At 41.6% G+C, this 21,344-nt stretch overlaps 1 protein-coding gene across 2 annotated transcripts in view; it reads right to left on the reverse strand.

Moving 5' to 3' along the window:
* The window catches only part of MED27 (mediator complex subunit 27), an 80,549-nt gene that overhangs the window by 11,046 nt on the left and 48,159 nt on the right, over nt 1-21,344 (reverse strand). For both annotated transcript variants that reach the window (XM_042830673.1, XM_042830674.1), the window contains exons 4-6: nt 16,359-16,452; nt 7,054-7,161; nt 617-658 (exon numbers count right to left, since the gene is read on the reverse strand). In XM_042830673.1, the coding sequence (XP_042686607.1) occupies nt 617-658; nt 7,054-7,161; nt 16,359-16,452 (244 nt within the window). The remainder of the gene's footprint in view (nt 1-616; nt 659-7,053; nt 7,162-16,358; nt 16,453-21,344) is intronic.

Genomic DNA, 21,344 nt, shown 5'->3' on the forward strand with positions numbered 1-21,344 from the left:
AACATCTTTGCTTCTGTCTGCATCTGAAGTCTTGGAAGAAAGATGCACAAATAGAGTCAATATGCCACACTCTGACCTCTGCTTTTATGCCCTTTAGAGTCCCTGCCCCGTATTTGTTACAGAAACTACAGAAACAGATGAAAGGCAGCCAGTGTGCTAGCTGGAGACTCGGGCTCCTTGAACTGTGGCTTGAAGATAAGGAAGAAGAATTTAACCCCAGAACAACCTGAACTTGCAGCATTTTTACAAGAGGCCTTCGAAGATGAATGTTCTCCTGCATGGAAGATAGCAGAATACCAAGATATCGAGTTTCCAGAGCAGGGAGGCAACCAAAAAGAATGAATCCAACACAATAAAATCCAAAATAAATTCCCTCCTTCCCTCCAAAAATTTAAACCAAACCAGAGAGTACCTCAAAATTCCTTGTGAAATTTTAAGTCCACGGCAGTAAAACCTCCAACTTCCCATTCCAAACCACTGACTGAAGTTGTGATGGGATATAAATGGTAAGGGATTTATAACAGATGACAAAGGAATAAAATATGAATTTTTATTTAAAACCAACCCTACCTGTAACTCACGTGAGTTACGTAGAGAGAAACGATGTGGGACTTACCTTCTGAAACACCTGATAGTTGGATTTGGACCATATGTCAAGCTGCAATAGGAAAAACAAAGTTATGGATTACTACATGTAATTACCACGAAAAAGAATGGAAGCAGCTGTTCAACTCAAAGCACAGGCAAAGGGAGCGACGGAGCTTCAGTTCTCAGTTCACTACTTTGACCCATCAACCACATCTGCTGCAATTTAAGAAAGGGAAATAATGATATCAGAGTTAATTTGTTTTGCAGTGAAAAAGGAACACAGTTCATTACAGTTTCAATAAAAATATAAATGTGAGATCTGTTGAATTAATGTGTTCCCTTTAAAAAATGCTCATCTGTCTGAGGCTGCGGCTGATCTGCACAAATATTCATCAGCTTTGGTCTGCTCCTTAAATGAGGGCATTCTTACTGAGTTGATGCTCATCTTGTGTCTGAATAAGCGATTCAGTTACAATGACACAAAACACATTTAGCTGAATTAAGCCAAAGCACTGCTCTTCTGGGACTAAATAAAGCATCCCTTAGGAAACTGCATTTACATCCGTAGACAAAATCACACCGGCTGTAGATAACTGCACACATCCATGACATAAGTGTGTGCTCAGCCAGATAGGAAATAAATGTTGGTAACCCCAGAAAGCAGAAGGTAATGCTGCCCTTGTTAAACAACCAAGTGGCTCGCACGTCGGACAGTTCGAAGCGATGTGCCAGTGCTCTTTAGCCCAGCCCTGTGGAATAGCTTGTACTCTGTCACAGAAAAGCAGCAGGGAAGAAAAAGAAAAAAAGAAAAGCAGAATTTCCTTCAACCCCTGACTTGCAAATCACTTTTGTCTTACAAATCCCACTATACTCAAGCACCAGGATAAGAAAAGCCATCAGCTTCACTCATTAGTGCCAGGTTTCTTCCAAAGTGCACAAAATCCCCTGGCATGTCCTCACTTGCAAATTCACCTTTAATCGTGGAGAAATAGACACATACAGTGGCTCTGGCTTTCTTGGAGAAATGCGTTCAAATGCACACGTAAAACTTGCATTGCATTATTTAGTTGTTCTATCAATTGTATAATACACCTGTTTTATTAAAATATGGCAAATGATGCTAAAAATGCAAATAAGAGATCTCAAGCTAAATGTACAATCCTGAGAATAAACAGTGTGGTACCAAACACAGTCTGCCAAGTTTACACCTTAAGAGAAATGGATTTAAAGGAAGCAACTCCGTGCTGGGTTCACCTCCTTTATTATAAAGCACAGCCAGTTATCTCAACCTGACTTGCAGCAGTGCTCACAAGCTGCAGCTGGAACGACAAGCCTTCTGAAAGGTACAAGGGTTAGAGCCTGGAATGGAAGAAGTCCCAGCATGTGCATAAAACACACAGGAGGGGGAAGACCACTGAACCCCAGTAATTAATGCACATAGGTTAAATGGCTGGGAAAGCTACCAGTCCCTATGCCTTTAAGACTAAAGCTGTTATGTGCCTGCCTTCAGAACAATGGCACAGAAGTGACTCCTGAGTTTTCCAAACCTCAGCCCGACGGGTGATGTTAAAGACTTTAGCATCACTTCTGAATGGACGTGTCATGGCTTAGCAGTGCTGACCTTGCCGTGAGACAGAAGGCAGCTGATGCCTCGATGCCTTTTCCAGGTCAGCCGAAGGCAGAAGTACCCTAAGGCGTGTTACCTTCCAATCTTTACACTGATGGCTCTTAAGGCAGGTTCAAGAACCTGAACACCGACACTGCTCCTACGAGCAGCAGCCCAGCTGGGACTTGGAGCCATGCATGATTCTCTGCGCAGTGCACCTGCGCCTGTAGGGAAGGAAGCATCACATTTCCATATTAGAAAAGTCTACACTTAAAAATAGAATATTAATACACATTTTTTTAAGCTGTTTTTGTTTAAGTTTGGGCTTGCTTCAAAAGCAGAGTTGCTATAATTGGAATATATACATGGTTTTGCTAATCTCCAGTGATCACACGCAGTGTGTGATCCTCTCTAGGTAGATTTGAGATATAAAAAAAAAAATTAAAGAAAAAACTCCACTTCAGATGCTGCATTAAGCATTAAGATGAGTCCAACAGGTTCTGAAATGTTCATTAGTTGACAAGGAGAGTGGAAAGCTGAAAAAGTAATGAAAGTCTCCTAGGTGTGATGTTAGCTGAGCTGAAAAAGAAAAAAAAGGAAAAAAAAAAAAGCTACCAGCCCCTCCCCAAAGCACACGCAGAAATCCTACATGACTGACCACCTTTCCCCCAGCCAGAGGATGAAGGCAGAGGCGGATTAAAGAATGCATCGTTACAGGTCTATTATTCTTCAACTTTTCACTTTCAATCAAGACACACATTTGTAACTAAAAAACTGCTGAAAGCACAATTCCAGGGCATCCTCTGCATGTGAATTAAACTGGGGCTTTTTTTCCCAGCGCCCCGTTCTCCCCACCCACCCCCAGCATAAGTAACGAGAGGCCATTTTCTGAAGGTCATCTGAACGATTTCAAAGGCGATAACAAATCAGAATGTTCCCTGCATCTAATATCAAACAGGTCCGGTGCCAACACTTATTAGAGAAATCGGATTCAACCCCCCTTCACCCAAACACACACACACCCAGCTTTGAAGTGGAAAGAATACGGGGATCAGAAATTACCCGAGAGACAGCGCGGGCTGTCTTTGAAGCTTTCCTTTGATACTACTATTTCTTTTCCTCTCTTACGCTAGGAGGCTAAAAGCTGCCTTCGCTTATTGATATGGGGTAATTAATGAAGCCACAGCATTAACATAACCCCAGTTCCTTAACATGATAATTCAATAGAGACACTTATGTTTCTTTAGTTAAGTCAAACGGATGCAGAAATCAGAGTTTGGCTAGGCAGGGATGTTAAGTGCCCACTCCAAATGCGCCCTGCCATGCTGCTCCGTGGTACCCGAGTCCAAAGAGAAGCAGGGTGCTGCCCACCACGCCAGCAGAATCCCAATGCATCTCTATTTTTATTGGCAGACTAGGTTAACTAATGGTTCAGCTGATGATCAGCCTGCCCTGCAAGAGCGAGCTGCACAGCTTCATTTATTCAGGAATCGGGACAACATTAGTAATTAATTACTATCGTGGTTAAATTCCAGTGCACAATGAGTATGTCAAAGTTTGAAATCGAAGGTGGCATGGTGCCATAGCTGAAGCTACAGGGCTAATTAAAACACATCAGTATGGGGTGGACGTAATGGCTGGTACAGTAAGCAGGAGAGAGGCAGAGCAGTCAGCACACAGAGCCGGCTGCATGACAGCGCTGCCACAGCTCACCTATTGTTTTTGCAAAGTGTCACCAAAAATGTCTAAGTTATGCAGCTGGCAACCTGGCAAAGACACATTCTGCAGGGTTTGTGAATAATTCACGAGAGAAGTACACGAAGCACTTAAGAAACACACTGATGCTTTGTCTATATAAGCAAAGCTTGAAAATAAAACGCCAAAGTGCAGTATCCTATTTTACCCATGGAAAGCTTAACACTACTTTTCATTTTTTCACCTTCACTTTGAAAGTATTTAAGTCTGTAAGAGAGAGCAACCAATTTAACTAGACTTCAGTACAGCAGAAACCACGGGAAGCTTTCGCATAAGCTCCTGTCAGTGCAGACAGTGCAACGTCTAAGTGCACAGCAACCCGCATAATGCAACGTCAGCTCTCCTGTGTACCTGCTGGCAGTGCCTCAGCATGCTGCCACGCACAGCTCCACAGCTCTGAGAGCCACCCATGTTTGTTTTACTTCTAGACCTGCCTGCCTAATGCACCAGATGACACCAGTACCTCTCCTGTTTGCTCTCTCTCCTCTCCCCACAAATGCAAAATTTACTAAACCAGTTGTGCTTTCCCCTTCCGTGCCTCACAAGGCACGTTCCACTTTCTGCCTGTGCCGTCCTTCAGTTTCCCAATGATGGCCATTTCTTCTTTTGTTGGATAGTGCTGAATACACTGCACTGCCCCAAACCTCGCCGTTCAGAGAAATCCCCCCAGAGAATCTCACTTTTAAAGGACCTTCTGATATATAGGCTTAGGAGGCTTGCTCAGAAGACCACCACTCAGCTATTTGCACGTAGAAAAGTGCAAGGATGCTGTGACTTATTCCAGCACCCCTTCTTCAGCATGACTTACAGAAAAAAGAGGAGCTTCAGAACTGCCATACTGTAGGATACCTTTTTAGTTAATCTCATCCTTGCTGTTTACAAATATTAAATGATCCCTACAAATAAGCAAACCCCCAAATCAGCAATCACTGTGCAAACTGCTCGTGGGAAAAGCAATCACTCCCTACAGCAACTCCAAAGCTTCTCCGCATTTTTATTATCTAACAAACAGGATGCTCACTGATCTCCTTCATACCTTTCTGAGTCTCTGAGCACTACTGCTTCCTTCCCAGCACCAGGCTGGAAACTGAGAAGCTAGAACAGTGGAGCACTTTCCCTATAGCAGCTGTTGTGACACAGAAGGAATTGGAATGGACTATGTTTGCAATTGACTGTAATCACTCATTCCCAGCAGGCACAATAAAGTAAAGCGAATCATTGCAAGAGCACTATCTTATTCTTATACTCCAATTACCAGTGTAGTTAATTAGTGGAAAAAAAGGGAGCCCACTGTTTGTCAATATGTGCTCCAGTTGGCAAAACTAGCAAGCTACGCATATATTCAATCTTCCAAGCCAAATTTACTCATGATTTAAGAGGCTGCAACTCCAGTTCTACCAAAGTCAGATGAGATGTTCCTATTTATACCTGAAATGCAGACCTACAGCTTTGCTCCAGCCTTGAGATGGCCCAATGGAATAGCAACTGCCATGGTACAGACACGGGTTCATCCAGCCTCGTGGGAGCCGTCGCATCGCCCCGCTTAGAATGCTGAAATGAAAGTTGGTAGAGAACAGCCTCCCCTGCAGACTGCTTGAAGCAAGAAGGCAAAGCAGGTGTTAGCAGTGCTGCTTAGGAGGAGGTAACTGCTCCCTATGGACACAGACAAAGGTTAGTGCCCCGTGCCCAAAGCCAGCCGTGGTGAGAACTGCTCTCAGATGACAACAGTGGAGGAACACAGCTCTCCTGAGAGCTAACCTGGAGCGAGACAGAAGCTGCACACCAGATGCTGAGTTTTGCAAGGAACTTTTACCCATCTTTTCGGCACATACAGCATAATTATATTTCAAGGGAGCCTCAAAGAAAACTGGATTCATTGGAGAAAATGAGCAAACCCACATGAAATGTGACATGGGAAACCAACAAGTGGTGTCAGTGCTTTTTAGGCTATTCTTTCACTTCCCAGCAGAGCTCAAGGTGAAGAGGGGCTGATGCTTTAGTCTGCATTTGTATGCTGATATACTGGGAGTGGGGTGCTTCTGCTGCAAAGTGGTGTTTAAACCCATAGATATGAGCAACACAAATAAAAACATCAGTGAGTTTTTATTTTACTCTTCCCTAGGCCAATCCCCCACCCTTCAAGTACGAATCTCTCATCTGGGAAACGTAGCTGCGTGACACTCTTTGGCAGATCTGCTCCTGGCCTTTTCTGGGGAACAGAGATTCAGACTGGAGCTGCTGAACCCTGGGTCAGTACACAACGTGCTGCTGTGTGCTGAAACCCAGTTATCACTTCTGAAAGGAAAGAAGTCTCACCTCATTATAACATGGCCTATGGGTGCCAAGTACTCATCTTGATATAATGAACTTTGTATTTTAATAGGCTTCATAATCAGAAGAGAAAGCTCCAGAGAGAAAATGTGCAACATGGAGGCATTTAGTACTGTTTCTGGCACAGGAGTGTCCTGCTATCTCAGTAACAGAGACCACTCCACCCTGAGCCAAGGAGGAACAACCTGAGCCAAAGGTGTCAGCTCCTGTCCTGAACTCGGGCTGCAGGTGGCCATCTGGAGTCAGGAGAAATGCAAGGGTTCAAGCAGGGTGAATGGCTGATGAAACAAAACCTTTGTGGAAGCAGGGAACACTCACCTTTAGTGGCTGCTGTTCAAGACGAGCCGATACTGACAAGGAAATTACTGAGGACTACCTAGCAGTGATTCTCATGGCTGAGCTTATCAAGTTGAACACAAAGCTAGCCCAAGATTTCCCAAAAGCTCTCAGAAAAGAGAAGACTGAACCTTGGGCTATTGATGTGCTCCAACACTGAAAAAATGTTTTCTCAGTAGACACTATTAATGAGGCAACTGGGGGTCTAAGGTGATAAATTAGAAATTCAAGCTAGAGCATCAGAGCTTAGAAAGAAGTCAGACATTTGGGTATGAAAAATCCAAGGAAAGCATGATAAATTTAAACCCTGTAAAACATCCACAAATTCTTCTGACAGTTTTGTGATTCCAGCATACTTGTGATGGGATGCCTTTTCTCTGACATTTAAATATCAGCTAAAAATAAAATTGATGGTTGCTGGATACATGATAACCTACCTTGCCATCGTCAGTATAGACGTTTTCATTGTATCCTTTTACTATCGTCCGGTCAATGAAGAGGCTCCGCATCACCACTATCACTTTTAACACTTTTCCTAAGGTAACCTATCAAGAAAAGGACAAACAAGGTGAAGGAGAGCTAATGGTGTCTGAATTCACAAGACCATCATGTTAACAGCTTAAGCTGATGCAATCTCAGTTTTCAATATTTTATAGACAGAACAAAATAGGAGATCTGAAAACACTGTGCACATTATGAGGAAGAGACAGACCATAAAGTGCAGAGCAAACATCCATTTGCAACCAAAAATGTATGAATTCACAGAATTCCCTTGTGCAGACACGACACAGCCAAGCAACTCCCTCCATTTTATAAACAACACAACTCAACAACTTGTCAAAAAACAGTGAGCAAATTATGATTAGTTTCAATGTATTCTACATTCTCCGATGGGAGTCCATGTAAGCAAAAATAATTAGAAAGAAGAATCAGACTCTTCTAATGTTAGCTTTTAAAAGCATGCCATAGGTTCAGTGTAAAACACTTTAGGTCCACACTTTAGGTAAAAATATTTACAAGAAAACAAAGTGGGACAATAGCAATTACAACAGTAAAAAATCTTACATTTTGAAAGGTTTAATTTTCTTTTGTAGTAACAGCAAAGGGCAAGGAATAAAAGTAGCATCTTGGTCTGTCACAATATAGCAGCAGAAATAAACCTAAATTACAGTATCGACAAAGAAAACAATAATGAAGATGCTTTAATCTAAAAATCAATTTAACATTCAAAGATGAACTTGTACTTCAATCCTGTCTAAACCTCTAATAGGAATTTTGTCTTTCTGTCCTGTTGTACAAACATGATGGAGTTTTCACTCGTCCACAAAAGCACAAAATTGCTCTTTATTCTCTTAGTCAGCACCAGTTACTCACGTTGAAACAAGGTGGGAGGCAGCAGTCGTTAGCAGAAATTAAAAAGGAAAAATATACAACAAATCAATAAAGACGCACAGTGACTGATTTCTTTGGGAGGGGATTTATCTGCTGATGTTAGCAGGAAGATGATGATTGCTCTCGCATGTGTTCATCTGAACTGGATGAAGTGCTGGAACACAGACAGCAGAAAACAGGCGATGCCAACGCCGATGGACTGTGCTGGAGGCCTGAGGGCTGGGATGGGAAACGGGGGAAGGAATGGAGTGACAGCACAGAGCTTTTTTAGAACAGTCACCCAAAGTGCTGTAAATACCAGTTTCCCATTTTAAAGAACTACACAGCAGGACAGTTACAGATCCTAAAAGAAACTGATGACAACTCTTTGGTGTGGGATGTGGAAAAAAGCAACTCCGGGCCAGAAGAGTTAGAGCAAGAGGAAAGAATGAGTTGACAGCAACAGACAGATCAAGGGAAAGAGAAGGGAAAAAGAAGTCAATGACAGCCTTCAAGATGACAGGCTGCTGGGCATGATTTTTCAAAAGCATAAAGGAAAAAGCAATCCACAAGAGATTTTTGAAGAGAAAAAATGTTGCAGAGGTAGGGTAGCCTGCAAGAAGGCCTGAGCTACGCCCACAGCACCAATAGCTCTGATTCCCACCTTCTCCCGTTACACTGGGACTTCATGAACATGTACAGAACCACTCAGCATTCTCAGGCAACCCAATAAGGTCTCAGGTGCTGTGAATTTAGGCCTAAAGGTGGTACTGGGATCCTCTGTGACAAGACCTAGTTGGTCTGCAAGTAAAGGAAAGAAGAAAGTAGCAGAGCACTGTAACAACTAAGTTAAAAATACAGTCCCAGATGTGGCTGCTCTGATGCTGATCATCTGCTGGAATCAGAAGAACGACTTTGTCACAATGGCAGAATTAATTAGAAACGAGATGAGAAATTGGAGACACACTGAAAAAAGCTATTGGCACGCTCAGAGTTAATTGCTTTTTTATTTACTCTTTTCTACCTCATTTAAGAGCGGCGGTTTTCTAGGATGCATCCCTACTGAGAGAACTGCCTCCACCCCACACTGTGCAATTATACACAGCAAAATTCAGAGGAGAAAAAGAGGAAATTTTAAACAAAACAGAAATCTTCTTAATGAAGAGCAAAAAGGCAGTCCTACAAACTCCCAGACACGGCTCTATATGTAATATTTTCTATTTTCATTCCCTTCACACACTTCAGTGGATGCTCACTTCTTTCCCCTGCGTTCATATCTCACACTGCTGCCAGGCAGGAAAAAAAACTTGGATGAAGTTGCTCTGAAGCCTGTGTGGGATGTTCCTGAAAATCCTCAGAGTTAGTAGTCACATGTAACAAACTGAAAAGTCCCATGTTTGGCACTCCAGCTTGCTCGCATACACATCCTGCTGCCCCCAAACCTCCCCACCAGGCTGACCTGCACAAATCCTCTCGAAATGCTTCTGCATCAGCTCACTGCCCTTTTACAGGTCATCCGTTTTCACAGCCTTCCAGCCATTCACTTTTCACTTTCAGAAGCTGTCGCTGTTACCCAGATCGCAGCTATTATCCATCATGCAAAACTGAAAGGCCAAATTTTGCAGGCTGGAACAGGACAGCAGCTCACATCATCCACATTTTGAATGCCAAACAAGCAGGGTCACTGCCTTCCCTCATCTCCCATATCTGGGAGAGCTGTGTACAGCCACTCTTAATGCACGCTTCTGAGTGAGCTCCCTGGGTGAGGTGCTGTGTTGGAATCTCTACTCACACAGCAGTATTAGCAGTGAATTGGCAGTCTGGCATCGAAACAGAACAATCCCCTATTTTGAGCTGCTGTTGTGTTGGCATAGAATTCTTCCTATAGGTTTTAGAGAGGTTGGAAGAGAAATCAGGACCTTCAGACAGTTGCTGCAGGATATCAAAAGGAATAACAGGAACAGTACACGAGTTAAGTCTCAAGAAATGCAGAAGCATAGCTCTGAGGACTCACAGATCATCATTCTTAACAGTGCTGAAACACTGAGGTAGGCAGCACAAAGAACGAACCATCACCAGGCTGGAGGATGCAGTTACACGTGGGAGCCAAAAGGATGCCCCACAGCTCTTTAAAGGATAAAGCACATTCTCTGCTGTACACGAGAAATGAGGGACCTTTTACTTTTCCCTCTAATGATCAAGACTCATAACCATTTTCAGAACGTGAATGTTTTTGTTCACACAAACCACATTTTAAAGATCATGTTTTCAGCCAACAGTTTTCCTTTGATGCCTGCTGAATGCAGGTAACTGAAGCCCATGTATGGAGTATAACTTACACCTTTGGTCGCAGAGCTGCATCCCCACAGAACACCTGAAGGAACGGAACAAAAACCCAATGGCTCTGATAAAACCAAACAAACAATCAGAGAGTTCTGCTCTGAACCCTGGGAGCACAGGACGCTGTGCTGGAGCTCAAGGCTCTCCCTGCTTTAATGGGCACAATGCAGCCCTGCATTGCCACAGAGAGCAGCTGCACGAAGCTCCTCTATGACACCAAAAGGATACCTTTCCTCTGCAAGAAAAAGGCAACAATTTCCCTTCTAAGCCACCTTCTCCCATTAAACTGCAACCTCTTCTGTCAATACCCTGTTAAGACAGCACTTGGCTTTTTAATATTTTGCCTGTAGGATATATGCCAACTTGTCCTTGATGTGGAAGATTTTAATTCAAATCAATACGTGTACAAGGTCACTTTAAAATTCAATTAATATGAATGAAAAAATATGCCCCACAGTTCTGTGAGCTGAAAATGGAACAGCTGCGAGTTAAATACTTCTGCAGCCTCTGTTTTGGTCTGTGTAAAAACAACGGGCTTCTCGCTCGCTTTTAACTCAAGTGCACTGAATTCAGGCAGCGAAGTTTTCTGTAATGCCCCTGCTTCCCAAATCAGCAGGCACCAGACGAAGGTAGGACAGGCAGCTGACTGAAATCTGCAATATTATGCAGCTTTTCTGACAAAAATATAGAAAATAAAGATCTTGAAATATCCCAGTTTTAAAAATATTTTGTCTATCGCTACGATAACTCTCAAAGAGCAGATGACAGATGCTGTATGCCAAGTCTGGGGGAGGGGAAACGGAATAATCAGTGAAAATGCTTCAGATAATTTCTTGTAAGGCTGCTAAAAACGTTCCCAGTTAGCACAGCTCACCAATTGGAGAAGAAAGAAATACCTTTCCAAATGAGTCAGTATCAGGGCCAAAACTAATCCGCAGAATGATAAGGATCAAAATCCATTTGCCATGCCAGAACTCTGCCTGGAAGAAATAGCTTGCAACACACCCTTTGATTTGGCCTTTTCATTGGAACGGATAGCAAATGAAAGGACCTTTTAGAAATGATTTTAAAAATGCATTAACAAACATTCTTTCTTCAGATTTATCTGAAAGTTTAATATTAGGAGAAAGTGTGCTGACAGCACTAAGCTCCAACACTTCACAGAACAATCCCAAAGCTCCAGATTTCCCCTCAGCATCCCAGGGAATTTGCTGCTGATCTGAGCTGCAGATGCTCTGCATTGCAGAGCTAAAAGAAAGACAACGTTATTTTCAGTTAACAGTGTACCTCCCTGCTAGTATAGAAAGGACCACGAGTTTGTATGAGGTTTTTAGTCACCTTTCAAAAGAACAAGGCAACATCAAAGCAGAGATGCAACCAAGCTGCACACATTTCCAGCAAAAGGCCAGGCACCTGCTCCTCCTGGAACTGCCAGCCAGAAGCCTTTCCTCCCACTCCTACATCTATCTTACTAATCACTAGAATGGCTGGAAATCCTATTTATATGTACTGGAAAAGAAGGTTTTGTATTCACTACATAAATCAAACTGCCCCCCCAGAACCTTCAGCTAGGTTTTTTTCCCTGTGTCTCATCTGCTGTATCAGTGCTGCACTTTCCCTCACATGCTCATTATTCTTTAATGATGCCTATTTGTAAATAGCAAGATAGGATGCAATTAAGCTATTAGAGTCTAAATAAACAACCATACTAATTAGTTCTTTACAAGGAATTTTTTCCTTTTTTTTTTTTTCCCCCTCCTTATTTTAATGTAAGGGCTGGAATTTGACTTTCATTAATTGAACCTAATTGCAGTAGTGCACGATAAGAAGTTAACGTAGATAAAGGATTTAAATGATTTTGCCACATTAAGGATAAGCTGGTGATGCTCTCCTTTAGTACCATGGCACTTTCTGCTAATAAAGCAAAGTGACACACAGTGCTGCTGTGCCAGCCACACGTACGAACTGGTGATGCTGGACCAACACTGCCATGGGTAGCAAAATGGATTTTGTCTCTTTCTATTCTGAATTACAGCACAGCAGGAACTTCACAGGGATGAAAATGGATCTGGACCTTGTAGAAAATGAAACTTCTTCAAAAGAAGAACTCCTTCCAAGAGTAAGGCGCCTTGAACAAGTAGAGCCCTTTTTAATGGGCAAATAATTTCGGAATCCATTTTCCTCTGAGAAAATCATCATGATTTTATATAAAACACTGATAAACAATATTCAGACATAAGAAGTTGTTCAGATTCAGTGAACAGACGTCTAGCCTATTTGCCATTAATACAGCCCACTTCCATACAATCAGACTGTTTAAAATGCTTGGAACAAGATTTGAAAGTTGAAACGCAAAATGTGTCTGATTTTACTGAGAAAGAACAGAAACTGTGCAAAAATGCTTCAGAAATTAAACCAGAAATGGTTTTATAGGAGAGATCCACTAAAATTCTAAGCATCTGTATAAATGCATAAAATGCCTTCAGCATCAGAAAGTTTGTAAGATAACACGAAAACAAGAAATGGCAATTTCTGAAATGAGCTTTGCTTTGGAAGAAACAACTTTTCCAATGGAGAGTTGGTTACACAGAGCACTATGCTTCAGAAACAGCTCCAAATACAGAAAGCTATTCATTATTTCTAAAAATATTCACCTGCTGTCTCTAACTTGGACAGCAGTGACCTTACATAGCTTTATAAACACTGGGGAGACAAAGCTGCTTGAAGAGCAAGTGGCTCCTGGATCAAGATGAGCAGAAGTTGCTGTGTCTGCGCAGGGCTGGCCAGGTACATGGCCCTAAAGAAGTTCATATGGGACCAATACTTCCTGTGTTGTACAACATCCAAGGAATGAGTTGCAGGAATTAGAAGTTTCACGCTGAAAAACAGAGTCTTAACGCTGGTAAGAGAAACAAGGTATTTGAAACAGCCATACAATGGCTGCATCATTAGAAATAAGTAGAGACTATCTAGGAATACAACTAACTATTTAATACCATCAAAACTGCAGGTATTTTGCATTAATTAAAAATCAATTTGTGTTTCCTTAACACAAGATGAGGTTTCTCTCTTTACAGCTCCTGGCAGTTGACCAACAAAATCTCACAAAAATCTTAAGAAAGCCTCAGTTCCCTCTGCTGCTGCTGCTGCAAATTAATTTTGCATAACACTGTTATTAAAGCTGATACAATTCTATGTTTAGTCTTTTTTATGCATAGCACGATTAAAAGATTAATAGAAAAATCACCAGTGAAGATTGGGATTAAACAGCACCTTGAAATGGTAAACTGCTTTTAAAGTCGGTTGAGGATTTCACACAGCTCTGAAAGGCTTCAATTATTTATGTTTGGTCTGTGCAGCATAAATCCAGACTAATGAGGTACAATTGCTGTGTATAAATCTCCAACACAAAGATCTCCTCATTGTCTGAGGAAGCAGCACCCTCCAAGGAGCAGCAGGCAGAAACCTTTCAATGCACAGCATTTGTGCTCGCAGGAACACTTTCTTCACCCCTCCCTAACCCTCCTTAAAGTTCTCAGCTTATTGCAGAGCTGTACTGTGCTGAGGGAGAGCCCAGCATCACGCAGAGGTGACCAACCCTGCGACTCAGCCCAGCAGCTGTAATCACCTCTCTAGAAACATGCAGGACCTGAAAGCCCCACATCACAGCTAAGGACACGACGTGATTTCCACGTGAATATGAAGATGGGCACCAATCAGTTTGGGACTGACATTTTCTGAATTAGATCTCTTTTTCCCCCAAGGATGACATTGTGGTAATTTCCAGTGATTCTGAAGTTTCAAACAATCTCACAGCCCTGATCCTCCTTCCCCACCTCCTTCCAATAGTTTGCACATTCTTAACATACATATCTGCTTATCAGTGCCTTTGATGACAAATGTGTGTGCTTCTGGAAAACTAAAGGACTGGATTTAAAGATATCTTAATATAACAATACCTCTATGGTAAAGATCTTCACAAATATGATACAGACACTGCACAAATGAAACTGGTTCACATTATGGTTGGTTAATTATCTCTGGACAAACTGCATACGGTCATGAAATATTTTTAAACAAAACAAGCATTATCTGAATCCCTTGGCATTATGGTAAATCACTGCTGTGGAAGAGCAGCTCCACATCTAACTTGGGATGAGTTCAGAGTGAGAAATGACACGTTCTGCAGAAACCCCCCTTCTTCTGGGGGAGGTGCTCTTCACACTGCCCATCCTGCAGCACCTTTCGCTGAATGATTTGTGGCTGAAAACAGCAAAAGCTTCTGCAGCAGTCGGGGCCAGATGGAAAGTGCCATATTGGCAACACCAACTGAGACAGATGGGAAAGAGGGAAAACCTGCCTAAAAGAAAAAATGATAAACCCATCACAAAATCACACGCAAAAACACTTTAAAAACAGTGGTTTTGATCTCTGATCCAAGGAAGATATGCAATCCATTGGTTCATTGCAGTGCTGTTGTCCTTGATTAGAGACCAACGTTATTTGGTAAGTTATTACTAAATGCAAATGAAGCTTCTTTTACAGTTACCATTTTCCCAGTGCACCGTGCTCCCAACCAGCTTTATCCAAGATAACTCACACAATTTCCCAGTTGTGCCCAGTTCTTGAAAAGTATCACACGTTTTCTGACCTCAAAAAGCCATCAGAATAGGAAGGCAATTACTGGGTGCAGAGAGGGACTCCAAGAGGATGGAAACGGTTTCCAAGCAAGGAAGTAAAATGAGACTTTTTCTTTTCTACAGTGAAACAGTTAAACATAAAGTCAGCTGAACAGCAAATGCAAAAGCTTCTACAGAGCTTAGGACTGCACTGATGAATTCAGTTCTTTTATGGAATTTGTTGTTCCACTTGGTGAATCCAACAATTGCAGATGAAATGATTTAATGCCAGTGGAAGCCAGCTGTATATTTTAACCTCTGACTCAATTAATCCCTGGCGAATTTTAGGCTACTCAAAGAAAGTTAATATTAAGATGCTAAAGAATTGATAAATTAAAATGGAATGTAACCACAGCTACACTCATTATTGAGACATTTATAGTATTTTTGAAAAATACAGGCAGAATCTAAAAATATCAGAGTAGTCAATTGAACAAACACTAAAAAAACATAAATTCTTGATTCAAGAAAGCTGTTTTGACAAAATATCTGATTTCTAGATTTCTCTTACGATTTGCTTGGAAACAACAACTGTACTCACACATGCACTATAACCAAGCCTTTTGTAGCAGCTTATGTGAGGATGTGCCACGAACGATCTGAGATGGAAAAGATGGATTTGGTCCCACATTTTCACTCGGATATGGAATTTTCCACTTTCATTTAAAAGCTGTCAAAAGATTCGACTTCAGTCTTTTACTCTGCTGCAGGAGAATCAGCTTCCCAGTGCCATGCTGTAAGAGCTCAGACCCTACTGCTCTGCTGCTGTCCTGGAGTCGAAACTTTATACAGACTCGTCTCCTTCTCTAAGCACAACAGCTGCCTGTGAGAACTGATGTGAACAATAGGCTCTTCTGGAATGAAATCTTGCTTGGTCAGGCAGAAATAAGTCGAATGTATTGGACTTGTTTATCTATAATCCAGCCTTTACTGCTCATTTACTTCAAAGGCAAATTCTTGACTTCATCATAAAACAGAAATTCATTCGACCAAGAGCAATTTGAACAAATTTAGACAAATGAAACCAATACAATTTCTCTCTTCCTTACCCCTACTCCTTTTTCTTCTTCACCGTCATGACTGAGATACACTCATTGCCAAGACTGCTGAAAAACACAGCATCTGACCTCACGTTCGTATTTCAACAATCTTATTTAACAACAAAAAGCACTTAATGGTGAAGTTCTTTTTATCATCTATTTGCCCAAAAGCAAAAGAGATCTTACACTGCTGGGTCAAACGAAGAGCAGCATGTTTCTGGGAAAAAAATAATCCTTAATAGCCTGCCTTTTAGAAATAGCAATTAAGTCCCTTAAGAAATCCATCTGAAAGGACGAAACGACCCAACTCACCAGCAGCATTGCAGAGGTCCCATTGGGCCGGGAGAGTTGGATAGACATCTCAGGAAACATCCTGTCAATGCGATTGATCACGTCATCGACGTACCTGCCGAACAACACAACAGTCACACACACCTCCCTGTCACAGACTTGCAGATTATTACTTATTTTTAATGTCCAGAGGATTTCTTTGAATGACTTTAATTATCTTTGATACAGACAAGATAGCGAATATCTTGTACAGAATAAAAGTATGGGAATAAAAAGGAACGGACTGACCTTGAACACAGGCAAACCATGAGCTACACCCAGGTGGATGTTGCACATACTAATTACTTCAAAACAGATATTGAAATATAAAAACACACAGCATTTTCAAAAAGCAGAAGACGGGATACAAGCAAATATGGGTTTCTGTTTAAGAGAAAAGCATTTTTGCAGAGCATTTTTAAATGGAGACAGATATCCTTTATTAGGTAACATGAAAGTCTGCGAAGGTTTCCAACAAAACACAGGACACAATTTGTCAGGCAACCTCCTCGGGGATGTTTTGCCCATCAGAGCTGTGGGACACCCAGATCAACTGTCCTGCTTACTCACAGAGTGATAAAACCCAGCAAAATCTCTCCCACCCCAGACAGCTCTGTCAAAACCTTAATCTGCACTTCTAATTGAGCAGAAAAGTTTCCCCATTCATTTGAATGACTCATTAACAGCCTGTTTGCTAATAAGCAGACAGAATATCCATAAACCAAGATCTCAGTGTGGTGAAGGAGGAGACTCTTATGAGTGCTTGAGGACGAGTAATCTACACATCAAACATCAACAGTACACACCTAATTTTAAACACTACCGAATCCCCAATCTCTTGTGTGTGAATGGAGATGTCTGACTGAGATGCTGGTGAGAAGCAATTCTGTGTTTCTCCATTAGAATATGGCTAGGAACTACCTCACAACCTTGGACGTTTCAATGCAAATTATTGCAGTGCTTAACTTTTCTGAGTTTGGGATGATAATTTAAAAACAAATAAATAGAAAGTTGCACATCATAAAACAAAAGACAAAGCCCACATACATTAAGGAAGAAAAACTCAAGTAATTTGACATCACAGAAACAACACTGTGGACTTTGGCATTTTATCTGCTTGTATCTCTCTGGAAAACCCCAGTGGCTATGTACATTTATCCTTTAAAAAGATCCAGGTTGGTTGCAGGTGATTAATTCTTCAACTGTCTCTTAGACCCAATCATTTTTAAATGCAGAACTTGCCTTGACTGCATGCCTTCAAGCTATGCTCAAAGCCAACCACCATCACGTGCCACCTGAGCAGGAGAAAGAGATCCTTCCTTTTCTCTCAGAAAAGATTGGTGTCAGGCAGAACAGGGAGCTCTGGGCTTCTCAACAGCACTGCCTTGGAATAAACCCACACTATATAAAGCTATGCAATTAGGTCAAAAGTTGATATAAAAATAGAGATCTGAAGACATCTGTTCACGTTAACTCAAAACGAAGTTCTACCAAAAGCCGATTACTGGGGTTTAGAACTGATTTTGTAATGCTCAAGAAAACCAATCCAAAAAAACCAACCCAAGAAAAAAATAAACAAAGGAAATCCATGTTACTTTGGCAAGGCACAGCTATGGGGTCCATGCCCACCAGTGGCCTTTTCCTTCCTTTCTCAATCAAGAGAATCCAGAGGAAATCCACAAGCCCTTTGCCTTTATTTAAAAGCAGACATCAGCACTTCCTGAGGATGCATCAGACCAGAAGGGTTCTTTAAGGATTCACACCTAATCACTGAGTTAGTCTGACTACACGATGGCCTCAACTACAAAATGACATCCAACCTAATGCACGGCAATGCTCTTCTAGGGCTATGCCCTTCTGAGAGGATGTCAGGTAAAACACCCTGCTAAATAACGGTTAGGTTGAGGTTGGACTTGATGATCTTGAAGGTCTTTTCCAAACTGAGCAATTCTATGATTCTGTGATCGGTGCAATAAGCGAGAAGCAGCACGGCAGTGTAGAAGGATAACTGGTGACAACTGCAGAGCAAACTGAAGAGCATACAATGAAGATGAGACACAGTGCATTCCCGAGGCTGTCTGCAAAGAAGGTCATAGAAAAAGCTGCTGTCTGGAACTTCTTTTGCAGAAATGAAATGCATTAATTTAGTGCCAAAGTAAGAGCAATCACAATTTACACATCTCTATCCAGCAAGTTACAGCTCAAAAATATGACGGCTCCTATTTATGTTACAGAACTTTTTACAGACTCTCAGAAATGTGTAGCACTTAAGAAGAGAAGTTTAATTTTACTTCTGCTATGAGCACTTCCAACGTATCACCACGTCTCAGTTCTCTCCTACTTACAAAAGACGCTGGTTGGAATGAGCATTCACAGACACAAGTAGTAACAGAGCAGGGAAAAGCACACGGAAATAGATTTGCTGAAATCTCAGGCATATCTTATGAAAAAAAAATACAGTGAACTCTCAGAATTACAGACAAGGTGAAATCAGATGGCAGTAAATTCCCCTCTCGCCCTAAAACAGCCGGGTTTCCTACGTTTGTTGCAACTCTTCCATCCCATTTTCCTTATCCTTCTCTCCCTCATGACACAGATTCATGTTTTTGATGTAGGTTTTAAAATTACTTTTGAACAGAAAATCTTTATTTTAAAATGATAAATAGTACCAATCAGTGGCATGCAACTGAATGTGCAACTGAACCCTGTCCAGTAAGATGAGAGCTGACATCAGAGATCCTCCAAGGCTGTCAACGCTATAAATCGTTATTTCCATTTTAATGCAGTAGGGTACTTTCTTGTATAAACATGCTATATTAATACTGCAGAGGTCAAATGAACCAATCTACTCCAAGAACACCAGGAAAGACTGGAACAAATTCTGAATGTTATTCTCCAAATGAAAGCTTTCTTTGTTACGAACATGTATGGTAAAACAATGCTAGAATAAAGCAGCAGAGACATTCTCTGAAAACTTGGCAGCAGGCTCACATGTAAATCCTTTGGTCCATATTACAACAATGATATCTGGAAGCAACAGAAAAAAACTTTTGAAGCTAGTTATAAGATACTGGTTGTAACGGACTAATTAGCTAAGCAAGCCAGATGAGATGCTGCACGCCAACACATCAGGTTGACAACATAAAAATAATTCAGGAACTGTCTTTGCAGGCAGACACCTTTTGATTCACACCTAGGCCTCCCATAATATGAAAAAGTAATTCATTGTAAAATGCCTTTAATTCCATACTGGACAGATGGCTTGGTTCTGTGATGTGACCTATCTGCTTTTTTATTTTTTTAATTTTTACTGGATCAGATCCAGTGATCCAACGTTAGTGTGATGTTTAGCAGCTTAGACAAGATTTAAATAGCATTCATCCCACACAGTATTTCACTTTCATGCTGTTCATTTTTTCCACTCAATATTACTGTTTAAAAATTAGAAATATAGGAGTTTGTAACCAATTTTGGAGGAGATCTTTCAAAAGAAGAACATTTTGCTAAATGATTTCAGAGAGAGCCGGACAGGTGTCTGCAGTGCAATGGAGCTTCACCATTCCTGAATCGCTGAGTGGAAAACATTGTATGGGATGAAGAGCAGCTCTTGATTCTGCTCAGTCTGTGATTCGAGGTATTCTGGACAGCAAAAGGGGAAACTCTCCACACATTCCATCACTTACTAGCACTGGAAGTGCTTGTCAGTGCTTCCAAACTTTCAGGGAGGGCTTTTTGTTACCGTTTAAATCAGAGCCAATAATTTCTTCTTATACATAAATGGCTTTCAGATAAACTGATTGGATATTATATTTTAAAACATAGTCACAGTTCTAGCATGATTTATTAACTACAAAATTAAAGTTTTAATTTAATTCAGCCACCTGCTGAGCCAGTCTCCGCAGGTAGCAAATTCAAGTTGATAGAAGGCTTTTGAGAAGCATCAATTAACAACAGCTATTAAAACAGTGACCTCTGTCAGCTTTTGTGAAATGACACTTCCTGCTTGGGTAGGCAACGAAGAGCATGAAAAGGAATTCAACAACTCTCACGCTGAGAAAGCAACATCATGCCTCAAGACATCTCATCAGGCAGCTGTCACAGCCCATGATATCTATAGACCAACCTGGAAATTTCTGCCTCTTTCCCCAGATTCCACAGTTGATATGTTGCTATTTCAGGCTCTTGTTCTTCCAACTAGAAATTCTAAAAATGCCCGTGTTTCCTGACACTAGCACTGCAGGCATTTGCCTGTTTTGACCACCTTCTCCCCCAGCTAAAAACTCCCTTGCCAGGCAACCCTGTCTTACAGCCGTATCACCGGCCTCTCATGGTCTAAACAAACTGCTTTAGTGGTTTCTTCTCTCTTCTCTCATCCAAAAACAAAGTTTCTGTTGGTGAGGACTCCAGCCAGGCTCCTCACTGTACTCACTATGCTTCCCTCTGTTCTTTCATCATCTGCACACAAACTCTCTCTTCTGCTTCTCCTTTAATGCCTCCAATTCCTGCTGTGAAATCTTTATTCATGACAGGTTGTAAAGGAAAAGCATTAAGTTACTCAACTAAGAAACTTCTACTGTGAAGTATACTGAAGGCAGAAGGGGCAAACCTGAAATTGGAGTTATGGTTCTTCAGCCTCAGGGTGGCAACATGTGGCTGGCACAAGGGGTGCTGGCATGGCAGCATCTTGGGAGAGTGACTCCACAAGGGGGGGATGCAGCAAGCCAGGAGGAGTGGATTGGAAAGAGCAAATCTGCTGAGATACCCTGGACAACAATTCACGCCCAACCCGGCCTCAGTATGGGGAAATGAGACTGCATGCACCTGAAAGCACAAAAGCTGAGAGAAGGAAGCTCACCACTGATGTCAGCAAGTTAGCTTTTCAGCTAACTGGTATCATCTGTGCTAGGAATCTTATTCTAGTCACAAAGAATGACGTTTCAATACTGAGTGGATGCAAAAGATTAAGTC

This window comes from Centrocercus urophasianus, unplaced genomic scaffold (genome assembly GCF_019232065.1).
Source record: "Centrocercus urophasianus isolate 14NV4802_14NV808 unplaced genomic scaffold, USGS_Curo_1.0 seq_34, whole genome shotgun sequence".
NCBI classification, from domain to species: Eukaryota; Metazoa; Chordata; class Aves; order Galliformes; family Phasianidae; genus Centrocercus; species Centrocercus urophasianus.